This window comes from Carassius gibelio, chromosome B25 (assembly GCF_023724105.1).
Source record: "Carassius gibelio isolate Cgi1373 ecotype wild population from Czech Republic chromosome B25, carGib1.2-hapl.c, whole genome shotgun sequence".
Classification (NCBI taxonomy): domain Eukaryota; kingdom Metazoa; phylum Chordata; class Actinopteri; order Cypriniformes; family Cyprinidae; genus Carassius; species Carassius gibelio.
In genome coordinates this window covers 10,133,132-10,150,539 of record NC_068420.1, presented here as the reverse complement: position 1 = coordinate 10,150,539, position 17,408 = coordinate 10,133,132, and the positions used below count along the sequence as shown (strand labels likewise).

The window sequence follows — 17,408 nt, the reverse complement described above, 5'->3', positions numbered from 1 at the left end:
ATTTAAGATTTTAAAGGGAAATTGAACAGAATCTCTGTTTTACGGCTGATCACTAAGATGGCCAGCGATTCATTGAACGAGCCGTTTAACATCAACTCTGCAATTGATATTAATATCTAAAGTATAGTGAAAACACTATTAATTAGCACAGTAACAAGATCGGCAGTTAAAGACATTAACTTGTAAGCACAAAACACAAGATACTTCTCTTTTCAATATGAATAAGGCTTTCTTCGATAAATCTAAGACATATAAACTGATCTAGCACATAAACGCATGCACTCACACATTCACACAAGTTGCAGTTAGATAGAAAGTTAGGAAAGAATGAGTTTAAGAGAATAAAAATGTGAAATCCCAAGTTTACAGCAATACGTGAAATTGCATAGACATGAACAGCCATCAATTACTTAATTAACCTTCGCATTGAGTTCCTCAGTGAGGTTTAAATTATATTAGATCCAATTCAGCTTAGTCTGGAGGTACATTACTTGCGTTGCCTTTGTAAAGGGGGTTCCCTTTGTTTTAGTTGAAAGGGTTTTCCCAAAATTGCTGATTGGCTGGAAGTTCAGTAGTCGTTGAAGTGACGTCTTGGGAAGCCCGTGGTTGGACGTCGTCTGAAGACGCGGAGTTGTGGGCTGGTTGAAGTTTTAGGTGCGCACTCGAGGTCAGACTCTGAGACACAGCATTACAAAACTTAACCCAGAACACGAAACTGTTTAGCTTTGTTAACTAGATGTTAGGGCTGTACAAAAAAACAAATGCGATTTTCATGTGCATCTCGTCAGTAAAAACGCTCCTGTGATTATAAGTACATCTCCAGCACTTGCTCCTGCCCACATGCTTCTCAAAACTAGTCCAATCGCGTTTCCCGGAGGTCAGCCTGCGCTCAGCTGCTGTCGAATCACAACACAGGAACCGCTGGCCCAATCAGAACTCGTTACGTATTTCTGAAGGAGGGACTCTAACAAGGGCGTCATCAGCCTGTTTTTATGACAGTGAAAACAATGGTATACAGATAGGGGAATAGTGTGAAAAATACTGTTTTTTTTTACACACGAAACATGAACACGTTATATTGCACACTGTAAACACAAAAAAGATTCAAAAAAGCACGAAAAATGGGACCTTTAATTCCCTACCACAGTGATATGTGTAAATGGTAAACAAATATTCCTCCCAGCACCTTGTGCCACAAGGATTCTGTCAATAAATATCAATTTAAGATGAATTATCCCGGATCCTTATTATTTAATGATCTACAACAGTGATACGTTTAAACTGTAAAATTGATTCCTCCCAGCACAGCTCTGTGTGCTCTCTCTCTCTCTCTCTCTCTCTCTCTCTCTCCCTCTTTAGTCACGTCCCACCAGCTGTATTATCCCATTCTTTTAGGTCAGTAATCATTTAAGCCAGATTAGGACAAGGTCTTTCCTCTTTGTGCTCAACAGAAATCATTCATGATGTGCACAGCGTTGTTGTTGTCTGTGAGATTAATATGCAGCATATATAATGTTCAACTAATGGAAGTTTGTGCCATGTATTGTTTGCATGTTGTTGGTGCCTTATTATTGCACTATTATTTGGCTGCCATATTCTATTTTATCGTGTTGGAAATGTGTAGGATTGACATTACAGAATTTGTGCATACATCGCATTGTTGTCACACTATGCCAATGATGACTGTAATTTGCATGCAGTGTCCAAATTCTAGACTATTTATTTTACATTTGTTACCCAAATACCCATTGGCACATAGGCAAGACTGTATTTATATCCTGTTATTTTAATGGGACTTCCAATTCTTGACATGGTAGCAGAGTGTTTTTGACTGGTTATCAGCAGTGTTATTGTAATACCTTGCCCTGAATTTAACTGAATTAGAACTGTTGTCTTTTACGAAGATGTTCTTGAACCCTGTGTGAAGCTCACAATCAGTTACCTCATTCATGAAACCTGTACTGTTCTTAGGTAAATTGTTGCAGATTGTTACACGAGTTGTGCAGCAAGAACTTATTCATGAACAATTTACACCACAACTGACTGTCATATGAAAACAACAAGTCATGTTAAAATCTACTTATGAATTTACAGGGAATTGATTGTCGCATTTTAAGCTAAAGATTTACGAAAATTTACGAGCCACATTTTATGTTGACGTAAGAATGGATTTACAAACATTTGAAAATGTATCTTCATATTATGAGTTTACATTAGAATGCATTAATGAACATGCAAAAAAATTTGCTGTATGAGTGTCACATTTTATGTTAGAATGGTTTTACGAACAATTTACATGAAAATCGCTCGTTATTTGAATGTCGGTTTACATACGAATGGATTTACAAACAATATACATGAAGATTTCTCAGCATATGAATATGAGTTTATAATACAAGGCATTTATGAACGTATGCAAAAATTGTTTGCCATATGAATGTCACATTATATGGTAGAATTGCTTTATGAACAATTTACATGAAAATTGCTTGTTATATGTATCGGTTTACGTAAGAATGGAATTAAGAATCATATACATGAAAATTTCTCATATGACTTTACGTTACAGTGTACTTAATTTATATACATAGTTTGACATGAGTGTCACATTTTATACGAAAATGGCTTTACAAACAAAATTGCTTTTGATATGAATTCTACGGTTTAGGTGACAATGGATTTGCAAGAAAGATACATGAAAATTGCTTATTATATAATTGTGTTTACATTATAATGTCATTTATATGAGAATTTATGTAAGAATTAATAATTAAAACAAATTTAATTTCATGAACGAGGTGCACAATGTGGATTCCGTATAGGTCTACTTATTATGGTTAGAGAAGCATCTTCATTGGTTTACCCATCCTTCATTGGAAATAATGTATGAAATTGGAATTTCAGAAATAATCTCATTCCTTTTTTGAAACATGCCTCACTGATTTTGCTCACTCAGGCTTAATGTAAAACTGGAAGATCGCTTTCAGGTTTGGTAGCGTGGAAAGCGTAATTACATCTCCCCAGGCCCAGATGGCAAGAGTTAGGTCTTGATTGCATGTGTAGAAACAGGACGTGCAAGTTTTCTTACCCACAAACATCATCTATGACCAGTCATTTTCCCACATTATCATTGACCTCCTCAACTGCTTCTTTATAATTTGGATGTTTTGTCAAAAAAAAACAAACAACTGAAATTAAACTGTTTTAAAAATTGGTTCTACATACCAGTTATCAGACATGTTTAAGATTCGTCTTAACAACATAAGACAATCGCTAGTCTATGCTGAAAGTGAGCAGCTTGCAGTAGAAGCAAGAGCTTTAGAGGCATGTTTCATACATAGGCTATTAATAAATTTTGACATTTTAGAGGCAGTTAAAAAGTGACGTGACATGTTGCCATGTATGGTGACCCATTCTCAGAATTAGTGCTCTGCATTTATCCCATCCAAAGTGCACACACACACACACTGTGAACACACACCCGTAGCAGTGGGCAGCCTTTTTTTGCTGCAGCACCCAAGGAGCATGTTGGGGATTCGTTGCCTTGCTCAAGGGCACCTCAGTCGTGGTATTAAAGGTGGAGAGAGCGCTTTACATTCACTCCCCCCACCTACAGACTCAAACCTGCAACCTTTGGGTTATGAATCCGACTCTCTAACCATTATGACTTCCCTTTTAAAATAGGAGAGGAAAGCAAGCTTTAGTTAAATCCGTTCATCTCCTGTCTGGTTGCATCTCACAAATGTTTCAAATCAAGGCTGGTTCTGTTGATTTCAGTGCATGTCAGTTGTTGTTTATGCATGCATACGAACTACGTGTGGGGCGACCTTGACTGTAGCACAAAGTTTTCCCGCCGTCGTCCTGCGGGACTCATCTGAACACGCGCTGCTTGTCATTCACACGGCTTCTCGGTGGCACATCGATTCAATGGGGAGCTCAACGTGCAACCCAGCCACGCGGTCCCTGACAGTATTGATTGAATATAAAAGATATAATTTCTGTTCACAGTCCGCAGAGTATTGTAGGGTTTGTAAATGCTAGTTATCTGTTGGTAGGAAAAGAGTATTTTTTTTTTGTATTCTGCCAAAGGAACAACAGAGGGGAAAGATGATGCCATTTGGACAGAGAGTGTGTGTGCTTCAGAACACATCTGCTCAGTGTATTACTCAGTGTCAGGCCTGTAGATGTGAGCTGATTTCAGAATGCTGCCCTCAAGCTTTAAGTCTCACATAACCAACACAGAGAGGAAAATAAACAATACTTACATAAAGACTATTATTTTTCGGTGAGTGTCCTGAAACACATGTTTCAAAATCATGGATTTAGGAACCAAGCGCTCTTAACTGAAAAAGTGTATCCGAGTGCTCTTAACTGAAGAATTGCCATTTTCATTGAGATAATAATTGTTTTCTCTGGATTGATTCATGAAATGTGTTTTGTGGGCCAACAGAAGATTGTAAGCATGAGGACATATTTGAATGTTAGTTTTTTTTTTTTTTTTTTTTTTTGCCACATATTGTTCGCTTAGTGGTTCAAGGTTTTTGCTTATTGGTCCAAAAATAGGGAAAATAAGACATTTATTGTTGTTGTTAATTATAATAATAAATTATATAAATAACTATACAGGTGACCAGCATCATATAATTAGAATGTCATCAAAAGGTTTATTTATTTTTACTAATTCCATTCAAAAAGTTAAACTTGTATGTTATATATATTCCTTACACACACAGACTTATACATTTAAAATGTTTATTTCTATTAATTTTGATGATTATAACTGACAACTAAGGAAAATCCCAAATTCAGTATCTCAGAAAATTTTAATATTGTGAAAAGGTTCAATATTGAAGACACCTGGTGCCACACTCAGCCAATCAGCTAATTAACTCAAAACACTGCAAAGGCCTTTAAATGGTCTCTCATTCTAGTTCTGTAGGATACACAATCATGGGGAAGACTACTGACTTGACAGTTGTCAAAAGGACGACCATTGACACCTTGCACAAGGAGGGCAAGACACAAAATGTCATTGCAAAAGAAGCTGGCTGTTTACAGAGCTCTGTGTCCAAGCACATTAATAGAGAGGCGAAGGGAAGGAAAAGATGTGTTAGAAAAAAAGTGTACAAGCAATAGCGATAACCGCACCCTGGAGAGGATAGTGAAACCAAACCCATTCAAAAATGTGGGGGAGATTCACAAAGAGTGGACTGCAGCTGGAGTCAGTGCTTCAAGAACCACTACGCACAGACGTATGCATGACATGGGTTTCAGCTGTCGCATTCATTGTCAAATTTTCCTTAGTTGTCAGTTACTGTATAATAATCAAAATTAAAAGAAATAAACATTTCAAATATATCTGTCTGTGTGTAATGAATGAATATTACATACAAGTTTCACTTTTTGAATGGAATTAGTGAAATAAATCAACTTTTTGATGATGTTCTGATTATATGACCAGCACCGCTATATTTACTGTGGATATTATGTTTTATTGTTGTCTAATACTAATAATAATTAACTAATTGTGTCCAAAAAAAAAAAAAAAACTTTTTTTGCATATACATTTTTAGATGTTTAAACCACAAAATAGTATTCACTGGTCATAAAAAGAAAAAAAATAGGTCTAACTTAGAGGAATAGTTTCTTGTAATATTTACCATAACTGAAACGATGAAAAAACATTTTTAACACTCTGAATAATTGTTTGCACGACTCTTTTTCAGACTTGGAGAAAGACCACCCTAAGAATGAAGCAGGCGTGGTGTGGAGAGTGACAGGCGGGCTGTTCAACCTCACCAGAGGAGCGGTGGGTGCCACCCTTGGGGGAGTGGCCTGGGTAGGCAGCAAGAGCTTTGAGCTGACCAAGACGGCAGTGACGAGCGTTCCCGCAGCTGGAGTGGGATTGGTCAAAGGCGGCGTCTCCGTGGTAACAGGAGGGGTTGGGGCAGTGGGGTCTGCAGTAGCTGGTAAAGTTACACCAAAGAAAAAAGACAAGTCGGATTAGACTGCCTCACTCGCTTCCACCCTTTGTTCGATTCGGTGTGTCTTTCTGGATTGCTCTCACTTTCAAGAGGGTTGAAGCAGGTGGAAACTTCATTCAGCCCATGGGAAAATTACTGTCTTGCGTTTACCAAATACAACCCTACTTTAAGTTAATGTAAAGAACTGCAACACGTTATATAAACACACTTTGACCGCTACTGCAGAGGTACATGAGATAATTGGGATCCTACGCCTTTTGTGTGCTTATATGTTTGTGTGTATTTTGGACTGTCGACTGAATCTGTATTATTAGTGCGGCAAAAACTAGCTTTGCGACAAAGACTGATCAAATGCTGATATCAGACACCTCTTTCATGAAATTGTCTACTTTTTTACACAAGAAGTGTTGCATCAGCAGCTATTCTTAAAAGGAAAACTTGGTTAAATTGAATATTTCTTTAATATCAGTTCTCGTGCACACAAAATTTGCTCTAATTTCTGTATTAAACATCCATAAAGATTCAAGTACGTATGATTGTTCCTCGAATATGTTGATCTTGTTTCAAGCCCATCTTTGAACACAATACTGTGAGGACTTGGAAATTAAGTTGAAGTATTATTATTTAATGAATTAATTTAATACACATGACACTAGATTACCTTTGGTTTAAACTACATATTCTCACATGTTCTTCGTTTTAGTGTTACCGACCACAATACGTTTTCTCAGTTCGTTCTATTATTATCATCATCACGTTCTCACACGTCATTGGCGTAGATTACATTAATGCAGTCTCCAGTGTAAACACTCCATTTTGTAAGACAATGTTTGAGCTGTTGAAATGGATTCTTTAGCCAGGAAACCAGTGCCCAGAGTTAAGAAAAGAATTGACTTGCATCTTAAAACGGCACAGGGAAACCGAAACTACACATTTATTCCAGTCTAAAAACTTTTGAGCATTCACGCTTCATTTTCACCTTGCGAAGCATCGCTTGTAGTTCAGTTGAGATGATGTTTTATTGGTGGTACATGTGCCTGAACATCTTGGGAGTTTTAAAAGCTCACTGTGAAGTGTTTAGTGTTTCAGAGCAGTGCAAAGTAACCACCGATGTATTTCCTGCTACCCTTTTACTGCTGTTTACATCATAGAACTAGCAAAATCGAGAATGTGCACATTTTGAGTATTTGTTCGTACATTTTTGCCGTTTTTCCTCGCTGCTTAAATGCATGCTTGAAGCTCTAGTTCTCTGTACAACATGCTGTTTAACTTACAACATGCTGTTAATTGTGATTATGTATTTCCTTTTTTTCTTTCTGATTTTGCTATTTAAATACTTTCTGATAGGTATCCATGTCTTGAAGATGCTGTTACTATAAACTGGAGTTTTGAGACCAAGTAGATTTTTGTCTATAATAGAACTATTTTTGCTAAATTGATGCTGTATTCTACAAATAAATCATACTGTATTTTAGAAATGCATGACGACTTTGAATTTTTTATATATTTTGAGTAAAGAAGAATGCCATGCAATGATCCTGTTCTGAAATAGGTGGGATTTTATGCCATTGAGGTATTATTAATTTTTAACTTTAATCATTTAGGTAACATTGAATGCACTAACAGACCAGATCTGGATTGCATAAGCCGTTTATAAAAGTAAGTGACCACATAATAGTAAAATCCACATTTCATTATTAATGCTGCATCACTCTTTGACAAAAGATACACTTTTAAACTGCATCCACTTCTATTTATAAGGTGGAAAATAAATGGGTTACATTTTTTTTTTTTATATAGCTATTTCTTTCATATGTAAGCTGTCCGGTTCGGGCAAATCCAGGTGCACATAGACCTACTTGGTCTTTTCATGGCATACTGAATCGGCAGAAAAATGTATTGAGCCAGTCATGGGGTTTTATCCCCGAAAACAATTGCATGCCTCAACAACATCATTGTTCCACGATATTAACCAAGGACATTAGTGATTTTAGTATCAAGTAGTAAATGCACCATAAAAGGGCAAGTTGTTTTGTGGCTTTTTAACCTCACACCGTGTCTTAACCAGGTGAAACACAATAAAGCTATAAAAACGATCTCTTCTGTGAAGGGCGAAAATCATGAGTTTTTGTCTTTACCCACAGCCAGTGCCATTTGGTTTTAGGGCCCCTTACTGTACTGTACTGTGAAGATGCGTGAGAAATAGAAGATTGATACTTCATGGTGTGACCTAAAGTGCAAACTTTAAATGTGAGGATTGCAGGGTTGCAGTTAAGTGGACTAGATTAGATATTTCTTATATTTTGGAAAATATAAGCCATTGAATTCTTAAGAACGCCATATTACCACCACAGTGTCCTAAATCATCTGAATCAGGTGTATTAAATAAAGGTGACATGTATAAAATATGCAATGATGTGGCTTGAAAACCACTGTCCTAACTGTAAAAGAACTGCTGGATCATTGAAATAAAATTCAATCTGTTCGATCGAAAGAATCAATTTATAGAAACAAGTCGGACTTCTCACTGAAAGCACAAAACGGCTAGACACACCTAAAATGTAAATGAAAAATAGGCCTTTTCCTATGGGAGTAACATCCGTTTTACTGTAATTGTGCTCTATGAACACCATAAACATTTTCCAAAAAAAAAAAAAAAAGTGGGGGTGCAATGAGGTGACATCATTAAACTACCTTCAACTATTGAACATTTAAATAAAAAACATTTTTATTAAGCATTAACAAATTACCACAACAGACCATGAATAACCCAGAAAGCTTGGTTATTTCCAGAGGAATATTGACATGTTAAATATCACTGTAATAAATGTCTGTTATGTAACATATTTGCCTTAATGAAAAATGTTCATTAACATTAACATTGAGTGATACTATTTCAAAGTGCTTTCCATCATTTTGACACATAACTGCTATTGCATTCACATGCTATTATTCATGATAGCCTATAGAACTTGGCCTAAATTGGGAAAGCAGACCATAAATGTGCAGTATATGTTGTCTTTATTCATATAGATACAGCACAATACAAAGCAAAAATGAAAATAATGCAGCTGACTGATTTTTTATATACCAAGCATTACCTTGGGCTACTCTCCAGGCATCTGAAAATAAATAAATAAATCATGAAGGAAGGAATATGTGTAGCTCATTCATTTAAGTTGATGGATTAGGGTTACCATTTGTTCCTCTGCCTTACGGTTTGAAATTATTTGTTTCGGCCTTTTTGTATAAAATGTATACAAAAGTATAAAATGCAGGACAAAATATTAAGTATTAAATATTTAAAATATTAAATATTAAAACACAATTGCAGCCCCGCCCACAGTGAAATATCATTGGCTGATTGTCACATCATGCAGCAATGTGGCGTTCAGTTTAGACATTTTTTTTTGTTGTTGTTGAAAAGCTAGATATCAACACTGTTGATATCCATTTTTCCATTTTTCATGGTAAATAATTTTCTTTCAAACATAAAAGGAATCTGTATGATCTTAAAAAGTCAGATTGTTTTGTAAATTACGCAGGCTTTTAATTTGTCATTACTGTAAAGCCAAAGGAAATTAATAAAAACAAACAAAAAGGTATTTCCAAACTGTATAATGTACTAAATACTGAAATCACGTAAAGGGTCCAAGTTACCCTCAGGAGATGCAACATCTAGCGAAAGCAGTGAGAGTGATTCAGTGCACAATGTTCCAAAATACAGTTTGCATCCTAGAGTCTCTTAATCACAATAAGAGGCTTAAATGGTTTTCTTAATCACAATAAGTGGTTTAAATGAACAACATCTCTACTGAGAAGATCTCAAGCACTTTGAGATGGGCAGTGAGGAGCATGATAAATTGTTATCCTCTGAAGAGTGCTTCAAGTTCAACAAAGCAAAACTCTGCATCTCCTACAGTTCATGTATATATAGTATAATCTCTAGAGTCAGCTCTTTGGCATTTGGGGATGAGAAACCTCTGTTTTTTTGTTTTTGTTTTTTGTTAAGGAAATAAGCTTCCTCAGTATAATACAGTCCCTGTATGATGTGCAAACAATTTTAAGTGGGTAATTTACACAAAGAGTATCTGCTTTTAAGTAGCACTAACACCCTTGTTTTAAAATTTTGGCTTTAGCTAGCTGCTTTTTTTTTTTTTTTTTTTTTTTTGCTGATCTCCACTGTTGTAGCCATATTATTGGTGTTTTTTGGCAAAGGACGATGTGAGGTGACTCAAAGAGACAATCACTTGTGCACTTTAATGGGGTTAATGGAAACAAGTTCAAGTTAGCCAAAGAAATGGCTGAAATGTGAATAGAAATGTTTAATACTTACAAACCTCAGGTCATTGAATAAGCCACCTTGCCAAGAGATTATGTGTATGTGTGAGTGCCTTGAAAAATTAAGAACTTCTTCCAGTCCTCAGACTTTACTGAATTACAAATTATGTTTTTGGGCTTTTTGTCACTTTTATTGACATGGCGAGTCAATAAGTGATTGGAAATTATTGGGAAACAGGACTGGCAAACGACACAAACCAGACTGGAACTCCTATTGCCTGGATTAGCACCACAGAATCAATGTGTCAGAGACCGTGCTCTAACCACAAGGTCATTGATTCAAGTTAATGTAATTACTATGGCTATATTTCTGGCATTAGTAGATATTATAAGCTAGGTAGTAATAATTATCCAAACTAAACTGTGCAGCATATCTAAGTTCATGCACAGAGTTTCTGTGACATTATTTAAAGCTTGCATAATTGATAATCTCTCTACTTTTCATTGGGTTCATTCTTTCACCTGCTTTGTAAACATAAATGCTGAACAACTAGCACTTCCACCATTTCAAGGTACGATTTTAGTGCACTGAAGTTCCTGAAGTACCTCCATTTAAAGAAACAAGATTAGTACTTTGAACACAGAAGTGGAGTTATGATGTTTAAATGCACCTCAATGTCTACTATCATGGTTATTATCTTAATTTTATATTATGTATTGTCCTGCAATGTGCTGTGTTTCTTGTAATCACTGTCTTAATCAGTCTTATTCAGAAAAATGCCATTACAAATGAAAAGAGTACTATGGCAATTCAACTCAATTACCAAAGAAGAGATGATTAGATATTTTCTTCACACCACAAGGGTGTGCCATTTCTCTTGGAAGTCCAGAAAAATCAAAGAAAAAAGGAAAGTATATGCAATGGAACCTTAAATGACATTAACACAGCAATGTCTATGGCACATGACTGTGACAAATGTATATCTGATGACAATCTCGTGGAATGAAAGAGAATTCATTTTCGCACCATCTTCATAGTTTCTAATGCTTCTGACGCTAATCTAAAATTGAAGATTCAACCATTAATATTCTCCATTAAAACAGAATTTGGGTTAGCAATTGAGAGCTGAAAGACCTAAATGTGAATGCAGATTATCGAGATTATGTAAAATCCATGAAGGATTAAAACAATTTAAGGCCATTGTGACAAACCAAGCAAGAGTCATGTACACAGTTGTCTGTTACATCTATACATGAAAAAAGCGGTTTCGCCAGTGATTAGATCTTATGTATGCTTCTCTACATTTATTCAGATTTCAAAATTAGCATATGTGTCTTTCACACACATCAAGCCAAACAATGTTCCATGGACACTAAATACAAATCTATATGCACTGAATCAATGAAAATTTGTGATATGATGATGAGGACAGCCACTAAAGAATGAATAATTTCATGCATTTCATATGAAAATCTGTAAATGTACATTAAATGACTAAATTTTCCACTCAAAAAAATTGATACAATGGACAAAAACTTATATCATTGTTATGTAACGGCAATTTTACAACTTATTTGTAAATTATAACCACCCAAAGCAAGCAGAATGAAGTGCATGAGTTTACTTTAGCTTTTTTTTTTACCCAGATACAGCACCAATGTATTATGCATTCTAAAAGCAAACCAAACACGAGCTTAAACCCCAAAACCTCTATGGCAGACAAGACTTTACACTGAGGCTATGTTTACACGACAACAATGTAGTCAAAAACGGAAAAGTTTTTCGTTTTCCCTTGCGTTTTAAAAAGTTTCATGTATATACGACAATGTTTTTAAAATGATTCATGGTTACGCATAAACCAAAAATGACCAGAAATGCTGTACTACGTATGCCAGGCCAGTAATTGGTGCTGTCACCTTGTAAGTAAACATTACCTGTAGGGAACTGACGATTATATGTTTTATATGATGCGTCTCCACTGTTGGTTGTAATATTGAAGTAAATCCACACTGAAGAAGCATTAGCAAACTCTTGAGCAGCAACAACAGTACCATGTACTCCACCATTGTTGTGAATGTTTGTTCGCGCTTTCATATAAAATCGACACATACTGCCATACGTCTACATAGCTAACATGTATTATGCATGCGCATGACGTCACTGTTTTCATAGATTCCCATATTGGGTGTTTATACAGAAACGGCAACGATGGCGTTTTCAAAAAGATGCTTCGTCAATCCCCAAAATGCAGATGTAATGTAAACGAACAGGTTTTTGGCTGAAAATGTTGTCGTGTAAATGGCCCCTGAGAAACAACCTGAGAAGTAGTCTGTGACATTCACAATTTTATTGCACGGCTGTTATTATACATGACAGCATTTCAGTCCCACATTAAAGATTTCTTGAGAATAGTCTGGGATCTTTGACTGACAAAATATTCACATTCACTGTTGTCAAAGCAATGACCAGCATACAGAATTTCTTTGTCAATAGTGTGGTGCTCTGCTCTAATATATAAATAATGAACATTACTATCTCAATGCAATGGCTGCAATCAAGGTGAAGTCGAGATCTCTTTACAGCTAAGTGTTTTGGTTCTTGTGCTGTTCAGAAAATCATAGGGTTGACTGCGAGGGAGTCTCCGAAGTAAAAAATGTTCATAGTGCAAATGTCAGTCACATTAAGGCAAGAATATAAATGTAGAAAAATAGTTGTGCGTGCGCATGGATTACCTTTGTTACAAAAAAGGTATGAAGGTTTTGTCCTCAATGAGAGAGAGCGACATGTTTTTCAGCTCCTCGGGGGAGTTGACAGCTTTGTAGCCGAGCTCGTCTAAAATGTGCTGACAAACAGTTTGTGTGTAATCAACTATGTCATGAGACAATTTCAACCTCCAGCTCTCTGCATTGGCCGCTGAGTCTCTCAACGTGCCATACTTATGCTTTGCTGACACGTCGTTATTGCCTCTTGTGTTGTTGTGTATCCAGTCCACCACACTTTTTTCCAAAGAAAGACCAAGGAATTCATAAACCTCCTTGGTTTTTTGGAGTGGATTCCTGGCCAGGTCCTCGTATCTCACCAGCATGTACCGTCCACGAAGCCACGGCGGTCGGCTCAAGCCGGTGGAAACCGAGTTCAGAAAGTCGTCGCACACTGTCGTGAGCTGAGTCAAATCCAAGTTGTAAGGTTTACGGCCTGTGGCTCTCCAGATCCGCCATAGGCGGTATGTGTCCCGAAAGGTTTCAATCCTAGAAGATAATATCCCACGGGGGTCTCTCACCAACTGGATAACTTTCAGATTAAGCCGAGGGTCCTCAATTAGTGCCTTGAGATCATTGACCTCTGGAATACGCACTGTTTTAATGGCTACGTGCCGTCTTTCCCGACATGATTCGGTAGCGAGGGTCAAGTTAAGGGAGGCACACTTACGAACACAATCCCCCTCTTCTATATTGCCATCGCTGGAGCTGAAAGCATCACAGACCGGCATAGAGCAGAGGGCTTTGCTGGCTCCTCGTCGAAACAGTTTATCCGTGGTATGGTTTGCCGGTTGCGGCTTGATGTAACTCTCTAAGAAATACAAGTCGCAGTTGTACAAGCTTCTAAGAAGGTCACGACTGGCTCCCAGCATCACTCTGCGCTCAACAGCATATCTGCTGGGAGAAAGGTGAGGGATTAAGGTCGTTTGGACATGATAGAGCGGTTCGAAGAGATAGAACACATCTGAATGCTGGTTGAACAACTGTCCAACAAAAGAGGAGCCGCTACGGGTAGTCGCCAAGATGAGGATGTGAGTCTTCCTGGAGGAATTGTAATTAAAATATGGGTACTCATCACACATCCGATCGAAGGACTCCACATCCTGTCCCAAGCCACAGTTCAAAGGGTTAGGAACAGGGCACATATGAAAAGGCTTAGCTGTGAAAGTTCTGATAGCTGTGTATTGGATCGCTATGGACACCAATGCAAGCAGAATCACAGCCTTCCAGGAACATTGCATGGCTGGGTAACTTCATTTAGAAGATGCAGTCCGATTTGATCCTATACACAAAGACACAGCTGGAAAAAAAGAGCTCACAGTGAGTTGAGAAACAAAATAAGACGAGAAGGGATTTTAAAAATGTATAACATCTGATTACATTTTAAAAAGGTATGAAATAAAGAAATTGATCTATGAACTTTAAACAGTTAAAAAACAAAGCGCTTCATAATGCATTAATATCAAAAGCAAATAAAAACTTTAACTCCAGGTGTGAAAAACTAATTTAAACTTGAGTTTCTTGCTAACTTTAATTTCTAGCAAAGGCAAATGTGCCTTCAATATATATACTGCATATTATTGCATTCTGCACTGTGCTTCACAATGCAAGTCTTAATCAGTCGTTTATTGCATGATATTGTATCATATTGTATGACGCTTTGATAAAGTACTTCACGTTTTAATGCAACCAAACTCCTACAACTAAACTGCTTCCTATACAGGCTTTTACACAAGCCTGAGGTATTTTGTTTTTCCCATGAGGAAATCAGCAAAGGTTCAAGAAAACCAGCATCTAAAATGCAGACAAGGTTACAAAATCAGTTCTTTTCAGAAACTGGCACCGGTTCAGGCACCTGTAGAGAGATGCATTAATAACAGTCTTTCACAATAGGCTACCATATGCATGCTTATTATGATAGGTTTGAAAGGCAGCCGTCGACGACCGCGCGCATCGAGTTCTGATTTACCGCAGTGCAACACAACTCGGTATTCAATTGGAAATAAAAAAATAGCAGATCCGATCTGACTGTCGACTGTATGAAACGGTGACCAACTTATCCCCTATTCCAGCACGAACATGTCAGACATCCAATAGGCTCGAAAATGTCGTGAAATAAATACTTCGATATACTTGCCTCATATAAAGCTGTAAGAGAACAAGACGAACATTTAAACAAAAGAAAAAAATCAGCATATGCCGCGATGGCTTTGCGAAGTCGTCCCTTAACGCCCCTCATATAGGTTTTATCGCTTTAATTCGTGTGTTCAGATGTCGAGGGCTTCATAGTTCCCTAAAAACCGATGAAAAGGTCGTATATCCTCAAGCAGCTCCATTCATGTTTCGGGTAAAACATTCAAAGACGGGCTCCGTGGAGAGACAACGGATGAATAAGGTATTGATGCGCATCCTCAGACATCTCTCTGTGACTAAACACCGGACGGATATTTCGTTCGTACGTTCGTCGTGAAGAGAAGACTGAAGAGAGGTGTGCCAGTCGGTCCCAGATTAAGTAAAACGTAGACAGCACTACGAAACCTTTTCCGAAAATGCATCCCTTTCCCTCAAAACCACAGTTCACAAAGGCTTAGGGGGAAAAAAACAGCACGGGGGAGGCAGATTTGGTTCACTATAGCCTACGCGTCTTCGCTCAGAAAATGTCTGTGCTCGATGCTAAAGCCTTTAGACATGGAGTTAGTTTGGATGAAGTGAACTGGCATCTAGAAATCTCAGCGTATTTTTCTCGGTCTCCCGTCGCTATATTTTTGACGAGAGCTGGATATCTTTTAAGGAATATTCGATGACAGACATGGCCAGCTGGTGGATTCCTTACTGACTGACTGAAATGCTTTAAAATAATTATGTAATGGCACAGTATGTGTAGAAATATTGTGGTTTTTCACATTATGGGAGGTGTGTAGCTACTTCATATCACAGTTTATACATGTATATCATCATATAGCCTACTGGTTTTAACTATTATTGCTATTGTTACTGAACAGGCCTATACATAGCTATTAATTGAACTACAGCCTTATATATATATATATATATATATATATATATATATATATATATATATATATATATATATATATATATATATATATATATATATATCACATCACACTTATATTATTACATTTCTGATGTTATACATTGGAAAACATAACAGAATTTTCGGATTGTTCTCGTCCTTATACTGAAAGTCAAGTTTAGCAAAAATTACAAAAAGTATCACAATCGTGCTGTATTTGTGGTCGTGACTCATTAGATACATTGTAAGTAGTATTCTAAAGTAACTAATAGCTTTGTGTGAGAAACAGACAAGAATTTAGGATATTACTTAGGATATGAAACTCTCGCTCCTGTTGTAGCTTTAAAATGTAATTTTGTGTTAATGGTAAATCTGGTGCAATGCATCTTGTCACCTTGACACGCCATATTTGAGTCTACGTGAACAAAAATGAGATTTGAGAGCTACAAAGGAGAGAACAAATAATGACTCTAATCTCAGTCTGGTATTCACACAAAGCTGTTATATGATGTCCAGAGGTGGGGTGTCATTTGTCTCATGATTCGTTTCAATATCGGCTTCACAAATTAATATAATCTTGGTTCAATATAGCATCACTTAAAGTTGTGATATAACAGACAGATACTTCCCAATTTATTGTGTAACAAGTGAGTTTGAGGCTGTTTTGTGACTCGTTTAAAAGAAATGCTGCATAACAGTCATTTGTTTGCGCACAGGAAACACTGGGGTATAATGACTTTATATCTGACTAATACCTTTGAGAAGTGGCAATATCTCTTGCATGAAAATATAATGGGACCGCACATGTGCTGCTTTGATACTTCCAATAAAACCAAAAGTACTTCCTCCCAAAATCAGTGTAGTTGCAGAATTCTCCATTTCTGTCTTTTTTTGTCAGACATTTTAGTAGAAACGTGTTTGGTGAAGTCGGGCTACTGTTATACACAAGATGGATATTGCAGCCTCTGTTATATGGTCGAAAATAACGTTGATTAAAGCAACGATGGAATTTAATGATTAACAAATAATTTCATTTATGATCACGTGGACAGAAATTTGTATTATTTAGAACTGTGCTGTGATATTGTCATCCTTTTCAATGAAATTGGGTATATTGTCCTCTCCCTGACTTCAATGGACATATTTGGAAGTGGTGGAGGCTCTATCATTGTATTGAGAATATTCATTTATTTTCATTTAAGGTGAACAATTCCTTTAAGCATTAAAGGCTTTGTAAAACATGATAGTGTCACCATAATTGTCACTTTTCTGCATTTTTGTTTTGATTTAAGTTTTAGGACAATGTACAGCTAACAAAGTGTGATGGATGAAATTAATCTAAAAAC

At 36.7% G+C, this 17,408-nt stretch overlaps 2 protein-coding genes across 2 annotated transcripts in view; one reads left to right on the top strand and one right to left on the bottom strand.

The window, feature by feature from the left end:
* Positions 1-7,462, top strand: part of LOC128014731 (transmembrane protein 263-B-like) — a 29,861-nt gene extending 22,399 nt beyond the window's left edge. Inside the window, exon 3 of the mRNA XM_052598452.1 lies at positions 5,727-7,462. Within this exon, the coding sequence (XP_052454412.1) occupies positions 5,727-6,007 (281 nt within the window). The 3' untranslated portion in view covers positions 6,008-7,462. The remainder of the gene's footprint in view (positions 1-5,726) is intronic.
* A 5,132-nt stretch (positions 7,463-12,594) lies between these two features.
* LOC128014724 (carbohydrate sulfotransferase 1) lies at positions 12,595-15,861 on the bottom strand. The gene is made up of 2 exons (XM_052598442.1): positions 15,163-15,861; positions 12,595-14,325 (listed from the first exon to the last, which is right to left on the bottom strand). Exon 2 carries the CDS (start codon positions 14,264-14,266, stop codon positions 13,004-13,006), a length of 1,263 nt encoding a protein of 420 aa, XP_052454402.1. The 5' UTR covers positions 14,267-14,325; positions 15,163-15,861; the 3' UTR covers positions 12,595-13,003.
* Positions 15,862-17,408: the final 1,547 nt, after the last annotated feature.

Bases quoted from the DNA above. Each gene is read 5' to 3' on its own strand.
- LOC128014724 (XM_052598442.1), bottom strand. From the start codon at position 14,266: ATGCAATGTTCCTGGAAGGCTGTGATTCTGCTTGCATTGGTGTCCATA.